The sequence below is a fragment of the Cervus elaphus genome, chromosome 13, assembly GCF_910594005.1.
Source record: "Cervus elaphus chromosome 13, mCerEla1.1, whole genome shotgun sequence".
NCBI classification, from domain to species: Eukaryota; Metazoa; Chordata; class Mammalia; order Artiodactyla; family Cervidae; genus Cervus; species Cervus elaphus.
In genome coordinates, this window is record NC_057827.1 from 38,529,554 (window position 1) to 38,548,414 (window position 18,861).

At 40.3% G+C, this 18,861-nt stretch overlaps 1 protein-coding gene across 3 annotated transcripts in view; it reads right to left on the reverse strand.

Moving 5' to 3' along the window:
* STXBP6 (syntaxin binding protein 6) overlaps positions 1-18,861 on the reverse strand; it is a 258,992-nt gene that overhangs the window by 137,908 nt on the left and 102,223 nt on the right. Inside the window, exon 1 of one of the 3 annotated variants that reach the window (XM_043922657.1) lies at positions 8,207-8,597. The exons of the other annotated variants lie outside the window; for them this stretch is intronic. Within the exon in view, the coding sequence (XP_043778592.1) occupies positions 8,207-8,255 (49 nt within the window). The 5' untranslated portion in view covers positions 8,256-8,597. Of the gene's footprint in view, positions 1-8,206; positions 8,598-18,861 lie in introns of those variants that run through there. 3 annotated transcript variants of the gene reach the window in all.

Consider the following 18,861-nt stretch of genomic DNA (forward strand, 5'->3'; position numbering starts at 1 on the left):
TTCACTTTCACTTTTCACTTTCACGCATTGGAGAAGGAAATGGCAACCCACTCCAGTGTTCCTGCCTGGAGAATCCCAGGGACGGGGGAGCCTGGTGGGCTGCCGTCTATGGGGTCGCACAGGGTCGGACACAGCTGAAGCGATTTAGCAGCAGCAGCATCTGTGTGCACTCCCATACATTGTGCTGTGTGTCTAATAAACTTTGTACCTGTTTTCATGGTTTTTGCCTCCTTGAAACCTTCTTGCTTTCAAATGGGGGAAACAGCCAGCCACTTTGCTTCTAGCCTCAAGCCCATGATGGTCTAGTGGCTAAGACTCCTGTCTTTCATCTAGGTTACCCAGGATGGATTTCTTAGGTTTCTTCCTTTATTCGCTCAGCAGTCATCTTACCGGAATGAGTCATCCTCCAATCCTTCTATCTGGCCCTCTGTCCTTTTTTCATCTCTTTGACTTCACCCCTCAATTCCTCTTCTTCACTCTTCCCTCTCTCCTGATGGAAAATTAGCACACAATTCAGACCTGAAAGTCACCTTAGAGTTCATCAAAACCAATGCCCCAACTTATCTTAGAGATAAGAACAACGATGCTCAAAGGGACTAATCACATAGCAAAGCTGTGTGATCTGTATGTGGGGGAGCCAGGAGCAGCTCTGACCACATTTTGATTCCTGGTCAAATGGGTTCTCTGGGCAGAGATGTAAAATAAAGAATGTGTCAAGTGGAAGGATACATTTATCTAGTGTCCAGGCTGCTGCTGGAAAGGGCAGCATTCCTGTGGACTTAAAGGAAATAGAAGGCTGCAGAACAAAAGATGCATTCTAGGAAGAAGGTTAAAAACAGGCAGAATTCCACTCATCAAGATTTAGTAAGGAGAAGGTCAGAGATAAGAAAGGCAAGAGATTATGTCTATAGAGATGACAGCCTCACTGTGGCAAGAGTGAAATAGGTCCTTGATTTTAAAGAGAGGAAAAATAATGTCAGTGATAGTTCTGACAGATGAGAAGCAGCCGCAGTGTCAAGAGTACTTTTGACTAATGAACATGTACTTTAGATGGAGAAGATGATTCTGACCATTAATGAATTTAAATGAAATAATGACCTGTACAGTTTAATGATGGACTTATTTATGACAAGATTCGAGCTATTTTGAATTCAGTATCCTAATCTTTAATCTAATTTCTCTCTTAGCTTAAAAATAACACCTTCTTTTCACTTACATTTTAATATGAAATTCTGAAATTTAACATATGAAATAACCCATAGCAAACACTTCAGGTATCCATTCCTGATCACATTTCCCATGTTGCCGGCAAATTCAGCAAAACCCTGAATTTGACATGAACAACACCTGTGTCATTTTACTTATGTTACCAACCCTAGCCAACCCTACCCAAACATTTTCTATTTTTGTAAACTATATATAAATAGTAGCACAGAAAATATTTCCTTCCACAGCAAGCTATTTTTGTGTAACATTATGCTTGTAAAATGTATTCATGTTGATTCTGTAGCTTTAATTATTGTCATTGGTGTATAGTATTCCATTTCACTAAAATAGCACAATATATTCACTCATTTTCCTATGTTCAATGTTTCAATATTATGAATAATGCTGCGCTGAAAATTCTTTTTCCTGTTTCTTTATGAACATGTTGGTTTCTCTAAGATGGAGCTAGTTGCTGAGCCCTATAAATACATCTTACACTTTGAGGATCTATTGCCAAATGGTTCTCCAAGGTGGTTGAATTGATTGACATTTCCATTCAGGAGTGGCTTCCTAGGTGGTGCTAGTGGTAAAGAACCTGCCCGTCAATGCAGGAGACATAAGAGACACAGGTTTGATTCCTGGATTAGGAAGATCCCCCGGAAGGAGGAAATGGCAATCCACTCCCGTATTCTTGCCTGGAGAATCCCATGGACAGAGAAGCCGGGTGAGCTACAGTCCATGGGGTCGCAGAGTCAGATACAACTAAAGTGAAAAGCTTCTTCCAACCTGAGGAGTGTGAAATGGCATTTCAATTAAATTTTCCTGATTACTAGTGTGACTGAGCAGCTTTCACGTGTATTGCTTATTTGCATTTCCTCCTCTGAGCTATCTGCCCCAAGCCTTTGTCCAATTTCTACTGGGTTGTTATTGATTTGTGGAGATTCTACTTCTATGCTGATCCTTTGTCAGTTACACAAAGGGGCAATTATCTTATCCTTGAATGCAGCGATCTCTTCACTTTGTTAATGGTACCTTTCCATGTACGAAAGATTTTCACATTAATGTAAGCAAATTAATCTTTTCCCTTATGATTTGCCCTTTCTCTAGTTGTTTAAGAAATTCTTCTTTATCCTGAGAAAATAAGTACAGACTTCTACATATTCTCCACTAAAAGCTTTAAGGTTTTGCTTTTTTACATTTAGATCATCAGTTTACCTTGAATTGATTTTTGGTTTTGCTATGAGTTAGAGGTCCACTGTCTTTTCATTATACACAATCGAATGTCATGGTTCCAATTATTGAACAGTCAGACCATCCTTGCCCCACTGACCTGCAGTGCTAGTTGTTAAATATCAAGTTTCCATCTGTGTGTTGACCATCAATTTATCTTATGTCTTCACTCTACTGCATTAGCAGTCTTGTAGCTTTGTAGAAATGGCCCAGAAAAGTTTTTCTTATTCTGGGATAAATAGAGACTCAAACTATAATGAATGGAGATGCTGAATGGTTAACAGGCACACCCACAATGAGCTAAGGAACTCATTTCCAACCCAGCAAAGCAATCATTCCTCTGAAAAAAACCACTAAAATCTCAAATTCCAAGGGAATTTAGGTTCTAGGTACTAGTACTCTGCCTATCACATTTATTAGAGAAAAAAATAAGTGTGGCAATGGTCATGATCTAGTTTTATTTCTTATTAACTCTATGCCCTAGCTGGTATTTCTACAATCTCACTAGCCATCTTGCTACCTGCCAATTTCTTCAAAGAATTCAATAAGACAAGCACGTGTTTACCTCCTATATATTCACCATTGTGCTGGTATTAAGGCAGATCCAGATAACTAAGCCCCATCCCTGGGTCCTGGGGGCATGCACTCTCAGTTGGGGACACAGACAAAGTCATGGCTGAGCATGTGTCAGATTATTACAAGCAACTAGCTAGAGAGATACACATACAGGAGGGAACAGTTAATTCTGCAAAAGGGGAAGTTCAGGGAATTGTCAAAAGGAAGCGATACCTACTAACTTCCTTTGTTTTCAACAAATTTCTCCAGAAAAGTTACAACTAAGAATCAATTACAATAAAGAGTGGATACCATTGTACCATGATACTCTTCTGCCCATTCCTTTAGCAGGTTGCAGTAGAGTTCTGCATTCAGGGTATTCTGCTCAATTTGAGAAACTACTTGCAGTCATAAAGGCACCCCCATCTTTGTAGCGCATTGACATGTAGAGATATGGAATTACACAGGGGTAAGACTTAACCTTTGGATATCTGAGCTGACTCACTGGAAAAGACCCCTATGTTATCTGAGCCAACTCATTGGAAAATACCCTGATGCCAGGAAAGATTGAAGGCAAGAGGAGAAGAGGACGACAGAGGACCAGACGGTTGGATGGCATCACCGGCTCAATGATCATGAGTTTGAGCAAGCTCTGGGAGATGATGAAGGACAGGGAAGCCTGGCGTGCTGCAGTCCATGGGGTTGCAACTGAGCGACCAAACAACAACAAAGACGACCTTAAAGGTATATTCGCAGTAGAATATCATTAAATGGTAAATTTCCCCCAAAGTATTTTCATTTAATTATTCACAAACTGTAGTTTAGACAACAATTCTCTGCTCACTGCAAAACACAACTAGATAAGGAAGCGAGCTGTACCCAGGTGTCCACATCACACAAAGCACAGTGCACCCAGACAAACACAAAGAACCCAGGGACCTGAAGATAAGAGTATTTCCTCTCATTACTAGAGAATTTATACAACTAATCCCATTCCGGCACAAGCAATCACAGAAGCAAAACAACTAAAGTAAACACTGGCTAGAAAACAGTATTAAGAAGATGCCACTGCTGCTTGGGTATTTGGCTCCATAGATGTTAAACTGTAAGAGCTGGGGGAGAAGGGAAGCTTCGGGGTCAGTTCTGGGAGCCACCCTCTCCCAGAGGAGATACCAAAAATAGGGGTCTCAGATGCTTTCTCCACACTCAGACACTTCTCAGCTCCAGGGGAGTTTTGAGTCACGTCTTAAAAACCAGCAATGCCACTTTTAAAGTTTAACAAAAGCATCTATGTGGAGCAAGCAAAACAGCAGTAACTGCTTAACCAATTTACTTTACAAACACTGAACAAGCTCGTGCACAACAGGTTTTTTAGCTATTTCATAACCTGCAAATAAATTGTATCATCTCTCAGAAATAAATTTTATCATCTCCATCCTTTCCCTAGGTTAAAGAAGGAAAGGGAGAATAATCCAACTGAAAAACAACTCTCTGATTTGTTTGGACGTTATCTCACAACACGAAGAAAGCAGCATTTCACCTCGTCCTTGCCTCAACTATGTCACCTAGAAACCTAGTAAGGGGCAACTGTTTCCGAGTGGCTTAGACCTAAAGCAGAGATGCAACAGTACTGTTACAATGGAAATATTTCCACAGGGAGGGCTCTGCCACCTTCTCAAATATTTCTGCTCTGCTGCCTGCCTAATTTTATTCAATTTTTGGCAAGAAGCTTTTACACTTGTTTCTTTCCACATTTCTTTTTTGGATAAACAAACAAGCAAGCATTCATTTGATTTCCCACCAGTCCAGCAAAGTCCTAATGAAAAAGGGAAAGGAAGGGGAAAATAAATTCCTTCTAAATCTAAAAGGGAGCAGAACACAATGGGAATTTCAAGTAGGTGGTGAAAATTAGGACAAGAAGTGAGGGCCTAATAGGGGAGAGAGAATTCACTTTCTGAAATTGCTTCTCTAGATGTCCTTGGGTTTGCAGGATTGTTCTGCCTGGTCAGGTATGGATACCACTTCCCCCAGGTAGGAACCATGGGGCTAGTCTATTGCCCAGTCTTTCATTCAGGCGAGTAACAATTTATCTTAGGCAAGTTAAAGAGGTGTTAACTTCATACATTTTACTCCCTGTGATTATTGAGAAAAACATATAGGCTAAGGATTCTATTAGTACTCTGCTATGGTTTTTTTTTTTTTTAGTGCTGGTATCTACAGTTGGAGAGTAGAGTTGTGAATAAATAAATGATAAATTAACATTTAAAAAATATTTCCAAACTTGAGAGGGGGGTGATCAATTAGAAGTTTGGGATCAAAAGATGTATGTTTTGCTTAGGCACCCAATCATGTCCAACTCTTTGCGACCCCCTGGACTGTAGCCCACCAGACTCCTCTGTCCACGGGGATTTTCCAGATAAGAACACTGGAGTCACTTGCCATGCCCTCCTCCAGGGGATCTTCCCAATCCAGGGATCGAACCCAGGTCTCATGCATTGCAGGTAGATTCTCTGCTGTCTGAGCCACCAGGAAAGCCCAAGAATGCTGGAGTGGGTAGCCTATCACTTCTCCAGGGGATCTTCCCAACCCAGGAATCAAACCGGGGTCTCCTGCATTGCAGGTAGATTCCTTACCAGCTGAACTACCAGGGAAGCCCAATGTACATCTACTGATTTGCCAATAGGAGAGCTGGCAATGGTTCAGAAACAGATGGTAAAACATAGCTGCTCAGTTCCTACTCCAGCTCTAGGCTAACTGGCTGCATCAATGTGGCGAAATTACTTCAACTTTCCACACCTGGCTCCTCATCTTTAAAAGGGAGGTAATAATCTGAACCACGCCATGAGGCGTAGATCAAATGAGCTAATACACATGCAACACTTGGAATATTACTTGGAACTGAGCAAGTGTGAGCTCTGGAAGGCTAGCTTGTCTATTTCCTTTTTTGAAAATAAAGTTTCTGATTGCTACTAGCCAATGCTGTTTCCCTAAGTGAAATTCAAGGTTTTTGGTGGATAAGAAGAAGTAAAACCTTGTGTGTAGAAGACTATAACTGAACATTAGAGGCATAGGGAAACTATAATGGATGAATTGCTAGTGGTCTTCTCTTGCTATGAGAATGATATTCAGGAACTGCACGAAGAATTAGGCGTCTGTGAGCCATTACTGAAGAAGAATGTTTATGAACATGTGATGTGCATGAGTGATGGAGACCACCTCGTGGGTTTCCACCCCTAGCCCTGGCCCCCACCCACTCCTGGAGGGTCCTTCTGCCCCCACAGTCTGTCTTCCCTCAAATGTTAGTTTCTAGCTCTCAGTGGCTGAGGGTGTTTCTTCCTTGGCCTCTGGGCTGTGTCGACATCCTTCTGAAATAGAATCAAGAAAAAGTGAGAATATTTCTCATGTTATCTATAATTGCCAAAGGCAGGAGTGTATTATGTTCAAAATCCTTTAAAAGCCCTATGAGTGAAAAAATAAATAAATAAATAAAAGCCCTATGAGTGTTCTCACTCAAATCTTGATTTGCAGAGAAAGTTTTTCTAACTATCATACTCTGCAATAATCTTTTCTCTAAAGACATCTTCAAAGAACAGTTTATTTATTTTCTAATTCACTTCTGATACTGTCCTTTTTCTCTGCTTCTGTGCTGTGTTAGACCCATAGTCCCTCTCAGTCCAAGGGATGGATTGCAGTAGCTTTCCTTCTGGTGTCATTAGCAGAAATGTCAACCAGATATGTTTGGAGCTTATTTTTCATTATTATAGTCTCCCTCCCTTCAGTGTGCTGTATTAACATTTACAATGAAATAGTCCCAAATCTTTCTATTTGCAACTTAACAAAAAGTCCTTTTTCTCTAGTTCTGGAGAACTATAATTAATCAGGGACTTAATTCTCATTAATCTTCGTTTACTGCACAGACAGCCTTTTGAATTACTATCCAATGTGGTTACACTTCTGTGCACAAGTGAGTGGAGGGAGGGCTGAAGAAAAAGTAGAAAAATAAAACACAGAGGTGCCCTGAGATGTCCTGCCTATTGCAAAATTGTCCCTCCGAATTTAGAATAATCAAACCCTCATCAGACTGATCTATCAGCACCCTGAGACTTCTCACTTTCCTCAGAAAACCAGGCCTAATTGATACAAATACACACCATTAACAACTGGAAAATTAAGAATTATGTACAGTTACATAGGTGAACAGAGTTCAGCCACAAAAATGACTAGAAAGGGGGGAGAGAATGTTCTGGAATGTAGAGACTTCCGTTCACCTTCATTAACCTTGCTCCCTCTCAATGTTTCTAAACAAACCAGTTGTTGTCAGGGGTTGTTTTGTGGTCCCCCGCCCCCTTTCAATTTTTGTTTTTATTCTCGTCACTGCCATATGTTAAGCTGCTCATTTATAATTTTAATAGTGTCTCTAGCTCATAAACTCATTATTTCTGTTCCTACTAGCTTATTAGTTTATTAGCAACCTCACACTGTGAACACAAATTAGAACTGGATAACCTACCCAGCTTTTGACACCACTTTCCAGCTTTTTAGCAATCACTTCATTTACTGATAAACCTATATAAAGAAACAAGACACGCATAGCAGAAATAATTTAGTATCTTGGTGATTAAAGCAAAGACACGTAATCACCAGCTCAGAGCTTCCAAGTCGGCCTGGCAGTCCTCATATTTGATGATTGTTTATTACCTGAGACCAGGCACTCCCAGATTTTTTAACAATTCTAGTATTCTGGTACATGAATATTTAGAAAAGAATAGAGATTTACACTGTTCTTTAAATTTACCAAAAAATGAAAGTAAGCTCTCTGAACATCAATCTACATGGTTCCCGTGGGTTGGAAATTAAAACCCAACTCAGGCACTAGATTAAAAACAAAATGGTGTGACATTCTACAGGGGAAGCTATCAGGTACAGGTTTAGCAGACCAACAAAGGAAAACATGTCCTGCAGGGTTCCAAACCTCACCCTGGAACCCAGCAGAAAAGAGGAATATGCTCCAAAACAGAGAGCGAACACAGGCCTCCAAAAAATAACCTACTCTTTACAAATCTACTCTTCACTAATCCCAAGAACAGACTGGTTATTTTGAATAAAATCTCTAAATTTGGGGAAAATTATTCTCTTTGGCAAGTCACAGGCATTAAAAAAAAAAAAAAAAAAAAACAGTCATTCCAAAATCAAAGAGTTCTCGGAAGCCTCTCACCCTTTTCATTCCTTGGCCCTGTAGACGTTGCAAAGGCAAACATCTTCATTCCATCTCTCCACACGCCTGCACTGAGCTCAAACTGTTTCCCCTTACATCAATTTAAGGTGTGAGACACATGGGCTGGATTTCTGAATATCCCTATTCGCTTATGCCCACATCCAGTCCAAAGCATTTCCTTTCTGGGATGGCAAATTATTTTGTCTCTCACTAGAGGCCGCCGAGATTTCAAGTAGTAGTTGGCAGTTCTAAAAGCTATTTGTGCCCGTGTTGGCAGTTTCAGGAAATTTCACTGTTGAACATCCCAGGAAGCTGATAAACATCTGTCCGGTTTCGCATTTAGATTGTCAGTGCCAGGAGAACATACAGCACAAGTGGAATTTCTTCAGAATAGATATTTATACGGGCAACAAAACACTATGGATTGTATCAGCTTGAAAAGGCTGAAGGGGAGAAAAAATGTTCCTACAGAGGAGGGGCGAGTGACCTCTGCTTCACCCTGGCATCATTCAATAAGCTTCAAGGAAAACACGTTCCGCTGAACTTTCCCTTCCACCCCTCGGATCGCAGCCCCCAGCAAAGCGCAGTCTGGGAGAGAGGCTAGTGGTGTCACACCAGAATGGCTTCCAGAGAACCTAGAAAAATACATAACCTCCTACTCACAAGGCAGCACTTCATTACTACGCAGAAAAGAACAGGGCTGTGTCTTCAAGGTACCAGGCTGAACTTTTAGAGGCACTTTAACTTACAAATATTCCCCAGGCCACAGGTACAGAAATTCAGTTTGGCTTCTTCAAGACCTGCTCTGTTAGCACAGAATGAATCCACGTTTGAAACCAAATCCACCTGAGGCTGTGACACATCCCTCTGATGGCTAATCACACGGCTTGGTTAGGGCAGGCCCGGGACAAATCACTCGGGGTAACACGGCCCCCGCTCCTGCACCTGCACTTGCCTAAAATCGCGGAAGGTATTTTCATGGAATTTTCATTTGTCCCTTGAACTTGGGATTTCTGAAGAAAAGCCACATTTCCCTCAAAAAATAAAGCATATCCTGTCTGATGCAATCGTGACCGCACACTTTTGAGACGAGCATTGTGCTAGTAATGACCCAGATTTCATGAATACAACTTTTATCTGTACATAGTACTCTTGAAAATAAATTCTTTAATGATGACTGCTGGGGGGTGGGGGTGGGGGTGCTCTGTGCCTTATTCTCTATAAACTAAGTAAATCATGTCATTATTCTGGTGATCACACCCAGAAGAGTTTCCACCATGATGAACCAGTAACATGAAAAAAGAATATTTCTTGAGATATTCTACTTAGATACAGAGAAGGGCTGGTTTACTAAAATTACAACTCTATGAAAGAATGTGGGGAAGGGCTGAAAAGTGTAATAGGATTGAGTAACAGGATTAAGGCTTTGGCTCTTTCCTAAGAAAAATTTTAAATGGTTATTACACTGCTATTTGAATAAATGCAATTAAAAGAAATTACCTGGAAGTATAAAAATTAATACCTTCTTGTTTAAGCATATTCTGCATCCTCAGAAAGCTGTTGTTTAACTCCACCTCCAAGAGGAAAAAGGCAAATATTAAGAATTATTGCCCACTTTCTCCCTCATTCCCTTGAGTGTTCACAAAACTACTCCTGTAGACAGGTTTTTTTTCTTTGGGGGGGAGAAGACAAAATACATTTTAAAGACAGACTCATTCACTCAACCATATTCACAGAGTACCTGCCATGTTTCAGGTCCTGGAGTATGGGAAGCAGGACAGTGGGATGGGTGAAAAGGAGGAAAGAAAGGAACCTCTCTAGAAGACTCATCTTCCCAGAGAGAGATCCTGCACAATCGAGAGCGGCATTTTAGAAAAACTGATATTCACACAGCATTGAATGAAACTCATTTAGTAAGGATGAAGAAGTGGAAACAACAAATGCAGAATATTTAGGCACACTCAATTTCTTAAAGCAATCAAACACTTCACCATGATGAATCCTGCAGAACACCTCTCCACTGGAGATAGACATCACTGAACACCACTGATAATAAAGGAATCTTCACATTAAACAGCTGTGGATTGAGCAGAACTTTTTGTAGGGCTGCCTTGAAGGTGACAACTTTGGAGGAACTATGGTGACTGGCAGTGGAAAGAATCAGGACGTGTGAAAATCCTTAAAAATTTATTGACTTAAATAATAATGTTATGAATAAAAAGAAACCTTTGTGCAGAAAAAAAAAAAAATTAATGAATTTTGGGTAATGGAGAAAAAGGCAGAAGATACAGAAAGGGTAGAAAATAAAGTTGAAAATGAACTGAAGGTAAAATGCCAAAAGAGAGAGAGAACAGATAAAAAAGAATTCCCAAGGGGAAAAAAAAGAACAATATATGCCTGATTTATGTAAAAAAGAGCTCACCAACAAATAAAGTCAAATTAAAGCAAAACAAGTAAGAATGATCTGAATTTTAGCAGAAAAAAGAAAACACAGTAAACAAATTGTGAGAGGAAGTAAAATTTAAGATAATCCAAGCTGAGAGGTCAGATGGGTTGTGCATTAAAAAAAAAAAAAAAAAAAACTTCTAAAAGCACAGAAGTAAACATGTCCATAAAAAATATAAAACTTCTATTTTTAGAATGCTTCCCAGGTGGCACAGTGGTAAAGAATCCTCCTGCCAATGGAGGAGATGCAAGAGACTTGGGTTTGGTCCCTGGGTTGGGAAGATCCCCTGAAGAAAGAAATGGCAAGCCACACCAGTATTCTTGCCTGGGAAATCCCATGGACAGAGGAGCCTGGTGGGCTACAGTCCATGAGGTCTCAAAGAGTCGGACATGACTGAACAACTGAGCATACATTTTTAGAATACACAATTATGGAATTATAATAAACTTGGAATTATAGAATTAGAATTAACTAGAATAGAATTATACTAGATTGTCTCTTCTTTGATGTTTTTTCTTCAGATCCAAGATTAGCCAATGGATCTCCACCTAGAAAGGCTTTCTTCTCAAATGTTGCATTGGCCTTGGAAATAATCACTTTCTGATAAACATGTACCACAAAACAACTCAGCATCCATGCATAGACCAGAGAGAAATAACATGGCAACTCTCATTTATATCTATTTTCACAGGAGAGATCTAGCCCAGGAGTCTAAAACAAATGAGAGAAATGGGAGAATGTTTGCTGAGCAAACTCCAGGAGATAGTGAAGGACAAGGAAGCCTGGCTTGCTGTAGTCCATGCGGTCACAAAGAATCGGACACAACTTAGTGACTGAACAACAATGTAGAGTCACAGAGTACATGCAAATCTTGCTTTGGTTTAAAAGTGTAGCTTTAGGTTGGCCAGGACCAGATGTCTTTGAACTTAGCTTAGTTTTGTGTCTGTAACTGATTAGCTTTGTTGGCTAGAGACCTGTGTTAGGTCATAGTCAAGCTGGAGCGCCATTTGGGAGGCTAGTGGCTTCTTACTGTCTGTTTCATGAGTTCCAACTTGACTTGAACACTGGCCCTTTGCCTTTTCAACACTATTGTGTATAAACACACACATGCACACACGGACCGTGGGCAAAAGAATATGGGTGGATTGCTTCTTATCTCACTTAGGGGATGCAGAGAGAGAGAGAGAGAGAGAATTAATTGCTCAGTCATGTCCAACTCCTTGAGACCCCATGGACTGTAGCCCACCAGGCTCCTCTGTCCATGGAATCCCCCAGGAGTGGCATGCCCTCTGGGTGCTGAGTTGGCAATGCTGCCTCAGATGGAAGAGAGTTCTAGTTTGTAGTAAGATGGAGAAATGGAAATATATCCATAGGAAGAATGTAAAGGAAAAAAAAATTCCATTCACTTTGCAAAGCCCTGACCTTATATTTTGGTTTTCATCATATTCAGGTCACTATTGATTATCAAGATGTACTGTGATCAATGTAAATAAGTAAAGATATCATCAATTAAACCATAACAGAATGCTTTTTGACCACACACTTCTATTTCATAGCCATGCCATGCAGCATGTGGGATCTTAGTTCCCCAACCAGGGATTGAACCCATGACCCCTATCTTGGGAGTTCAGCGTCTTAAACATAGGACTTCCAGGGAAGTTCTCAATTTCTTTCTAGAAGAGCTCTTTTTGCTTTAGATTTGTCATAGATCACATTTCTCTGTTTCTATGCCTTTATATATACACCGAATGGCATAATCTTTTTGAAGGCAGCTTACAGGGCAATTAAAGCCCGTCTACCTTAACTGATGTGTTGACAATATGGGCAGTTATGCCCAGTCTGCACCGCAATCACATTTATGTCATGACTGCCACTTGGCTGATTACAATTTAAAGATGTCACAGATTCTAAGACACACCCCTCCTGCAGAAGTAATAAAATGTGAAAAAAAATTTTTAGAAATGTAAGAAACATAGTAATTTATATTATCATTTCTGGCTATAGCTGATATGTTTTAAACATGTGAACATACAGAAACATGATAATTAAACAATTCTTTTCCTGGCTGTAAGTTTTTTTTTTTTTTTAATATTCCCATTTGAAGTTCAGCTTTATTGTCCCTGTGTATGTGTGTGTGTGTGTGTGCGTGCATGCACATACAGCCATTCAACTGAGATAAAAGGATATTGCCTGTGTACATTCAGGTTTTCAGAGATTTGGGTAATCATTTTGCTTCCAGTATTCTGGGCTTTATGTATAGAAGGCATTTTAGAACTGTCAATCAAAAATCACTTAATACTCTACCACTTTACAAATGCAGTGCAATGTTAATTAGGTGCAAAATTATACACAAAAATTCTGCTTAGCTTTATGTGGGCAAGAAAATAATTCATCTTGTTTATCTACAAAGCACACATTGTACCAGGGAATGGAAATCACCCAAAACTTCATATAGGAGAGCATCAAGGCTAGATCCTTGTATTTGGCTATTGGACAGAAAACACAAAATATGCAGGGAGTGTGGAAATCTCAACATTAAAAAAAAAAAATACAAGAGTAATATTAACCACAGTGTGTAAACAGATAACTGTAGGAGAGCTGCTTAATAGGACGCTGTGACCTGCTTACCAACACTGAGGATCACTTATCTCCTAATATCTCTGTAACAGCTATTAATAATACAATCATGCAAAGATTTAGTCTTTCAAAAGATTCCACTTCTATCTTTGATGATTTTATGATTGCAATATTTTAGTACATACTTTATCTCTGCCGGAAAAATAAATAAATAAATAACACTCATCACAAAAGCCTTATCTATTTTATGTTAGACACTGTTCCTCCATTTCTAAGACATATAAAAATCAGTATCTATACCAAATCCCCTTCCTGATTCTAAGGTCCAGAGGAAGCCATTCTCTCACATTTTAATACGGAAAACAACAAAAGAGACAAAACAACGCTAGCTCATTATGCCAGAACCAAACTGCATTAAGAGAATGACATTTGGATTTTTAAATACTATCTGCTCCTAATAGGGGCAAGGCTGGCCTTCCTGGAAACAGAGCAGCAAAAAGCATCTCAGTGGTGAACCACACCCAAAAGCTTTCACAAAGCCCCTAAACATCAAGTCCTCTCCCCATTAGCCAGACATTCCTATTTGAAAAGTCACCATGCTTATTTAAGACATGGGCTAGCTCAGTTTCTGCATAAACACTTGTTCAACACGCTCAAATAAGCCTCGCTGGTGAACTATTAATAACAAAGTAGGGTGTTGATATGCAAGGGGAGAAAGAGCACTTATGTAGTCAACTCCAGGCACCCAGAAAGCACCATAAACCCAGAACTGAAAAAATTAGGTGGGTACAAGGGATTGAAAAGCAGAAAATTAATTACATCTCAACATTATATGAAAAGAAAATAACCACACTGCACTTATTTGCCTTTCTCTAAACAGGTACGATTGATTTGGATCAAGCTAAATACCAAGATGTTTTGCTGCATTTGCCTAATAACATTTACATCTTTCATGGTGATCTGGTGGCCAAGGCAACAGAGATAATGCATCAGCAGACCATATGGACGAACGTAATTCTGGCTTGTGGCGTCTGAGTGTCTTCATGACTTCTATTCTAGTTTGATAAGTCTTGTTTCCAACCCTGGATGCTCAGTTAGACAACTGAATAGCAATGGTTTCCTCGGGAAACAAGAGAGATAAATGCAAGATGTTAACAAAAAGGTTCCATTAGAGGCAGTTACACAACACAAGTGTTATGTATGCTTGGAGTTACAGCTTTGTTGGGCTTAATTTGAGAAGTGAAGATGAGGTATTTTCTGTTGTTTCGAAGATGGAAATGGCCATTATCTCTAAGTCAAAGCTATGAAGATATGTTTATTGAATTCTTACTATGTATACTGCATGTGTAATATATGACGATGTTACAACACTAGAGCTACCCTGTCCAACAGAATAAAACATGAACAACATTCATTTTTAACAGCTATATTATAAAGTAAAAAGAAGCAGATGATGTCAATAATTTATTTCAATTAATCTAACAGGTAATACATATTAAAAGGTTGATGAGTTATTTCACATTCTTTTCTTTTGTACTAAATCTTCAAAATCTGGAGTATATGTTACTTACAGCACAGCTTACTTGGGACTAGTTTTAATTATAAGTGTTCAAAGTCATGTATAGCTGGACATACTGGACAGCACATCCCTAGATATAAATAGAATATAGCAAATTGAGGCCTCTTCCACACCCTTTAGAAAGAGAGGGACCGTGTTGCCTCTTTGCACAGCTATCTTTAAAAAGTTTGTCATTACTGACCTCCCACACTCCAATCCCCAAATACTGCTCTCTTTTTTAAATAGTCATTTTTTTAAAATAAAGTTGAAAAGTGATGAAAACCCTAGAGATTAACTTTGGAGAATGACCGGCCTGTCCATCCAACTGGTACCTAAAGAAGAACACCCAAATGGGGTGAAAAAAGATGACCTTTACTGAGATGATTTCCAATATAAGATAAAATGAAAAAAACTAGTATTTAGAAGGAATGGAGGATGGTTCCATTTCTAAGACTTTTACTTCACGTAGGCACAGGTAATCTTAGTGAGAAATATGACTGCTGAAAGGGACAAGGCAAATAAAGAAGCTCAGAATTGTGATTATGGAAAATCAACATTCATATTGAAAGCATTCAGCCAGATGGTAGATCCCTGGGTAAGAAACGCATGAAGTGTTTGTATAGTCTGTGGTTAAGATGATGTTCATCTTCCCTTTATCCTGAATCTGTCATTGGCTGGTTTTCATTATCGCTCTGCTGGCTTCAAGCTCGATGCCTCATTTCTGACCTTTCAGGAAATAGGCTGACTGTAGACTGATAAGAACTGCAGGTCGATTTTTATGCTGGTATGTATCAGAAACCTGTTGACCTGCAAGCAAACCTTTCTCCACAATCAATCCCCTTCCTTTCTCCTGCTACAGTAGCTTCCCCCACTCCACTCTGCTTCACTCCAAACCCAGACAGACACTGAAACTAAAGAATCATATGGGGACCAGCCTAGTAGAGTCTATTATGTCAGCTGAAGAGATGAAAAACACAGCTATGACATCTGACAACAGAGGCAATTTCTTTACATTTTATCCATTAATTAATATTGCTGAGCAAATATTTTCTATCAGACACCAGGTTAGACACCATATTTAGGATGCTGAATAACACGTGGTTGTTAACCTCAAAGCCCTGCCATGCAGGAGGAGAAATGACAAGGAAACCTGAACTGCAGGAAAAGGAGACAAGGATGTACACAGATACCACGGGAGCACGGATGAGAGGCATCCACTCAGGCCGGGGGCACTCAAGCAGGCATCTGAGAGAGACGACATGTGAGGGGAAGCTGGAAGGACTCACCAAACTCAGCTGAGTAAAGAAACAGGAAATGCAATTAAAGGAAGATGGAAGAACACGAACGTTCATCAGATTCATCAATACAACTGACAGGGACATGAAGGTTGTATGTGGGGTTAGGCACAACAGTGGAGGTATTAATAATATATGAATGTCAGAGGGTTGTGAGTAATAAAGAAATGAGCAAACACCAGCTCATCACCAGCTTCTCATTCTAAGTGGAGTTCCAACTTTTGTCCAGGGGCCGTCATGGGGTAGATCCTGCTTCCGTGAGCTACATCAGGTTCACTGCCATGAATACAGAGCCCAGTAATGGGTTCTGCCCACCAGGGTCAGGCCACGAGCCCTTCACCTGGTGCACCCCCTCTCCTATTCCTGGGTGTCTGCCCTTGCCTGTGCTGGTCCTTCCTTTTCCCTGTGGGCTCCTTTCTCTGCCTTAGCGAGTACCATCTTACGTACTTGACTCAGGAACCACCTGTGTGAAAGTATCCCGGGGACTAGTGCAAATTAAAGAATGAGGTAACGCTTCCCCCAGCCTCTGAGAGGCCATCAGTACAGGACCAGATGCTGCTGGCGGAATGCCAACAGGCTGCCATGCCCCACATCTGCACAAGTTCCTCCTTGGCACATTTGTCTGGAGGGGGCTTACTTCAACTCATCCTGTGTTTGAGAAAGGAGATTGTGAAGACACTCCCTGCTGAAGAGAAGAGAGAATGGAAATCTGGGGGTGGGAACACCTTGTCAACTTGTAAAGAGCAATGATTCAGTGAAACTGCGGGATGGAGCATGATGGAGCTAGACAGGATTCCTAAAAGAAAATGAAGGGAAGCAGAGGAAGCAAAAGAAAACTGCAAATCAACTCTTTTCAAGTTTAGGTCTTGAATGACTTTTGATCCCATGGGTGGAGACCTTCACAGTGAAAATGAGATCAAAGGCATGCAAGTGGTGCCATCTGAACCCCATTTATAGGGGAAAATTAGAACCATACTTCACAGCAGACTGGATAACCAAATGCACACTGCCAACAAGTCCATCCTGAGGAGGTGGAGGGGTGAGACCAGGAGATTATCCGGAAATTGTTCACTCTCAGTAGGTGAAGGTGGGGAGGAGGAGGTGCATGAGAGAGCTCCCCAGTGGTTCCAGTGTACCCGCCACATACAGTCTCATCACTGAGTGGATGAGGCTAAGGACCCTCAGGGACCACGGTGGGTGGGAGACAGTGTGTTCCCCAGAAAACTGTCATCACGATGCATGGACATATTCTCTCTCATTCTTCCCAAGAATAATGAAATGGCCAGAATCCAATGGTTAGTCATTTTATCCTCATGCTTTTGTCATTGACAGTTTTTATTTTTTATTCAGTATTGAACACAGTCACCTTTGATCTGAGGGCAGGGAGTCCTGTGAAAACCACAAAAAGAGCAAGTCAATTACTGACAAATGGCACAAATCTCCACAAGGGCTAATGGGGTGATTTTCACCCTTTTGGCCTTCTCCCAGCTCCACAGACCAATAGCTAAGTGCATATGTAATTGTTTCTGAATTGATTGCTACGAAGCAGAGAAATCAAGAAGGGTACACTTACTAGTGAAGAAGGAAATGATATGGCCCCAGAAGAAAACAGGGTCAGAGAAAAATCTGAAGTTAATTAGAATCAGTTCTTCAAGGTGAAGACCCTTTCAGAAAATGTGTATGTTCACTCTCCAGGGGATGACAGGGTTAGCAGTCTACCATTTTCTTCTCAACAGATCCCTGATTTGGGGGGATGGGAAGGTGGCACTGGGCTTTCAGCCTCACTCAGGACTGAGCGTTGGCCATGAGACTGAGTCTTGACCAATGAAAGGCACTTGCTGGTCAACTGGGTTTCTGGGAGACCTCTTTGAAAGCTGACACACTCCTCTTGCCTCCTGGGTTGCCCTTTCTGCCTTCCAGAAAGGTAGGTGTGACCCTGCAAGTGGTCCACTCCCCTTGCAAGCACAAGGCAACTAAAGCCAGAGAATACAGACAAAGCTGAAAGGCAGAGGAGCGGTGATACCAGCCCTGGACCCCTAGGTGAAAAAACGCATGCCCAGTTTATGGAAGCCGCTGTTTATTCAAGCTTTTCATTATGTACAGTAGAAAAAAAGAATCTTAACAGATAAATGATTCTCAAAGTTCCATCAGAATCAAAACCTTACACTTTTTGCATCTCTCAGTTTTATGTTCTTTATGCATTTCTGTAATTAAACTCTTTGGTATAAAAGGTACACTGAATGAAAACTGCCAGGTTTCATCCTGAAGTAAAGAAGGGCATTTGAAAACTTAATTGCTATGGATAATAAAGACCAGTTTTTCTTCGGGACTGAGTTGAATATATTTAGGACAATGCACGGCTATATAATTGGATTTTAAGATTTAGAAAGGAATAAAAATTGGTTTCGCTAGTTAGTATAATGTCTCTATCTTGACCTTCACATAAAAACCATTAAAATTTTTGAATAGTAGGCACTCCAGCTTTGACTCGGAAGTACCAAAGATCTGGAATGAATACCTGTTTTCTTACTTTAAAAGATTTGTAACTTAGGGATTCAAACTTGTTCCTTATGTACATATAGTTCACTGAAATTCATTTGTCACTTTTTGTATGAAGTCACACGAATTTGTTACATGCTTTGTTTTCCCTCCCAAACATATTCTGAACAGAAATTAGGGCTTTTTTTTTTTTTTTTGCTGCTCCTGACTTTCTTCATCTTTCTTTAGCCAGTCAAAAATGTAGCTTCCTCTCTAAGAAGAGGTCAGAGCATGCAACAAA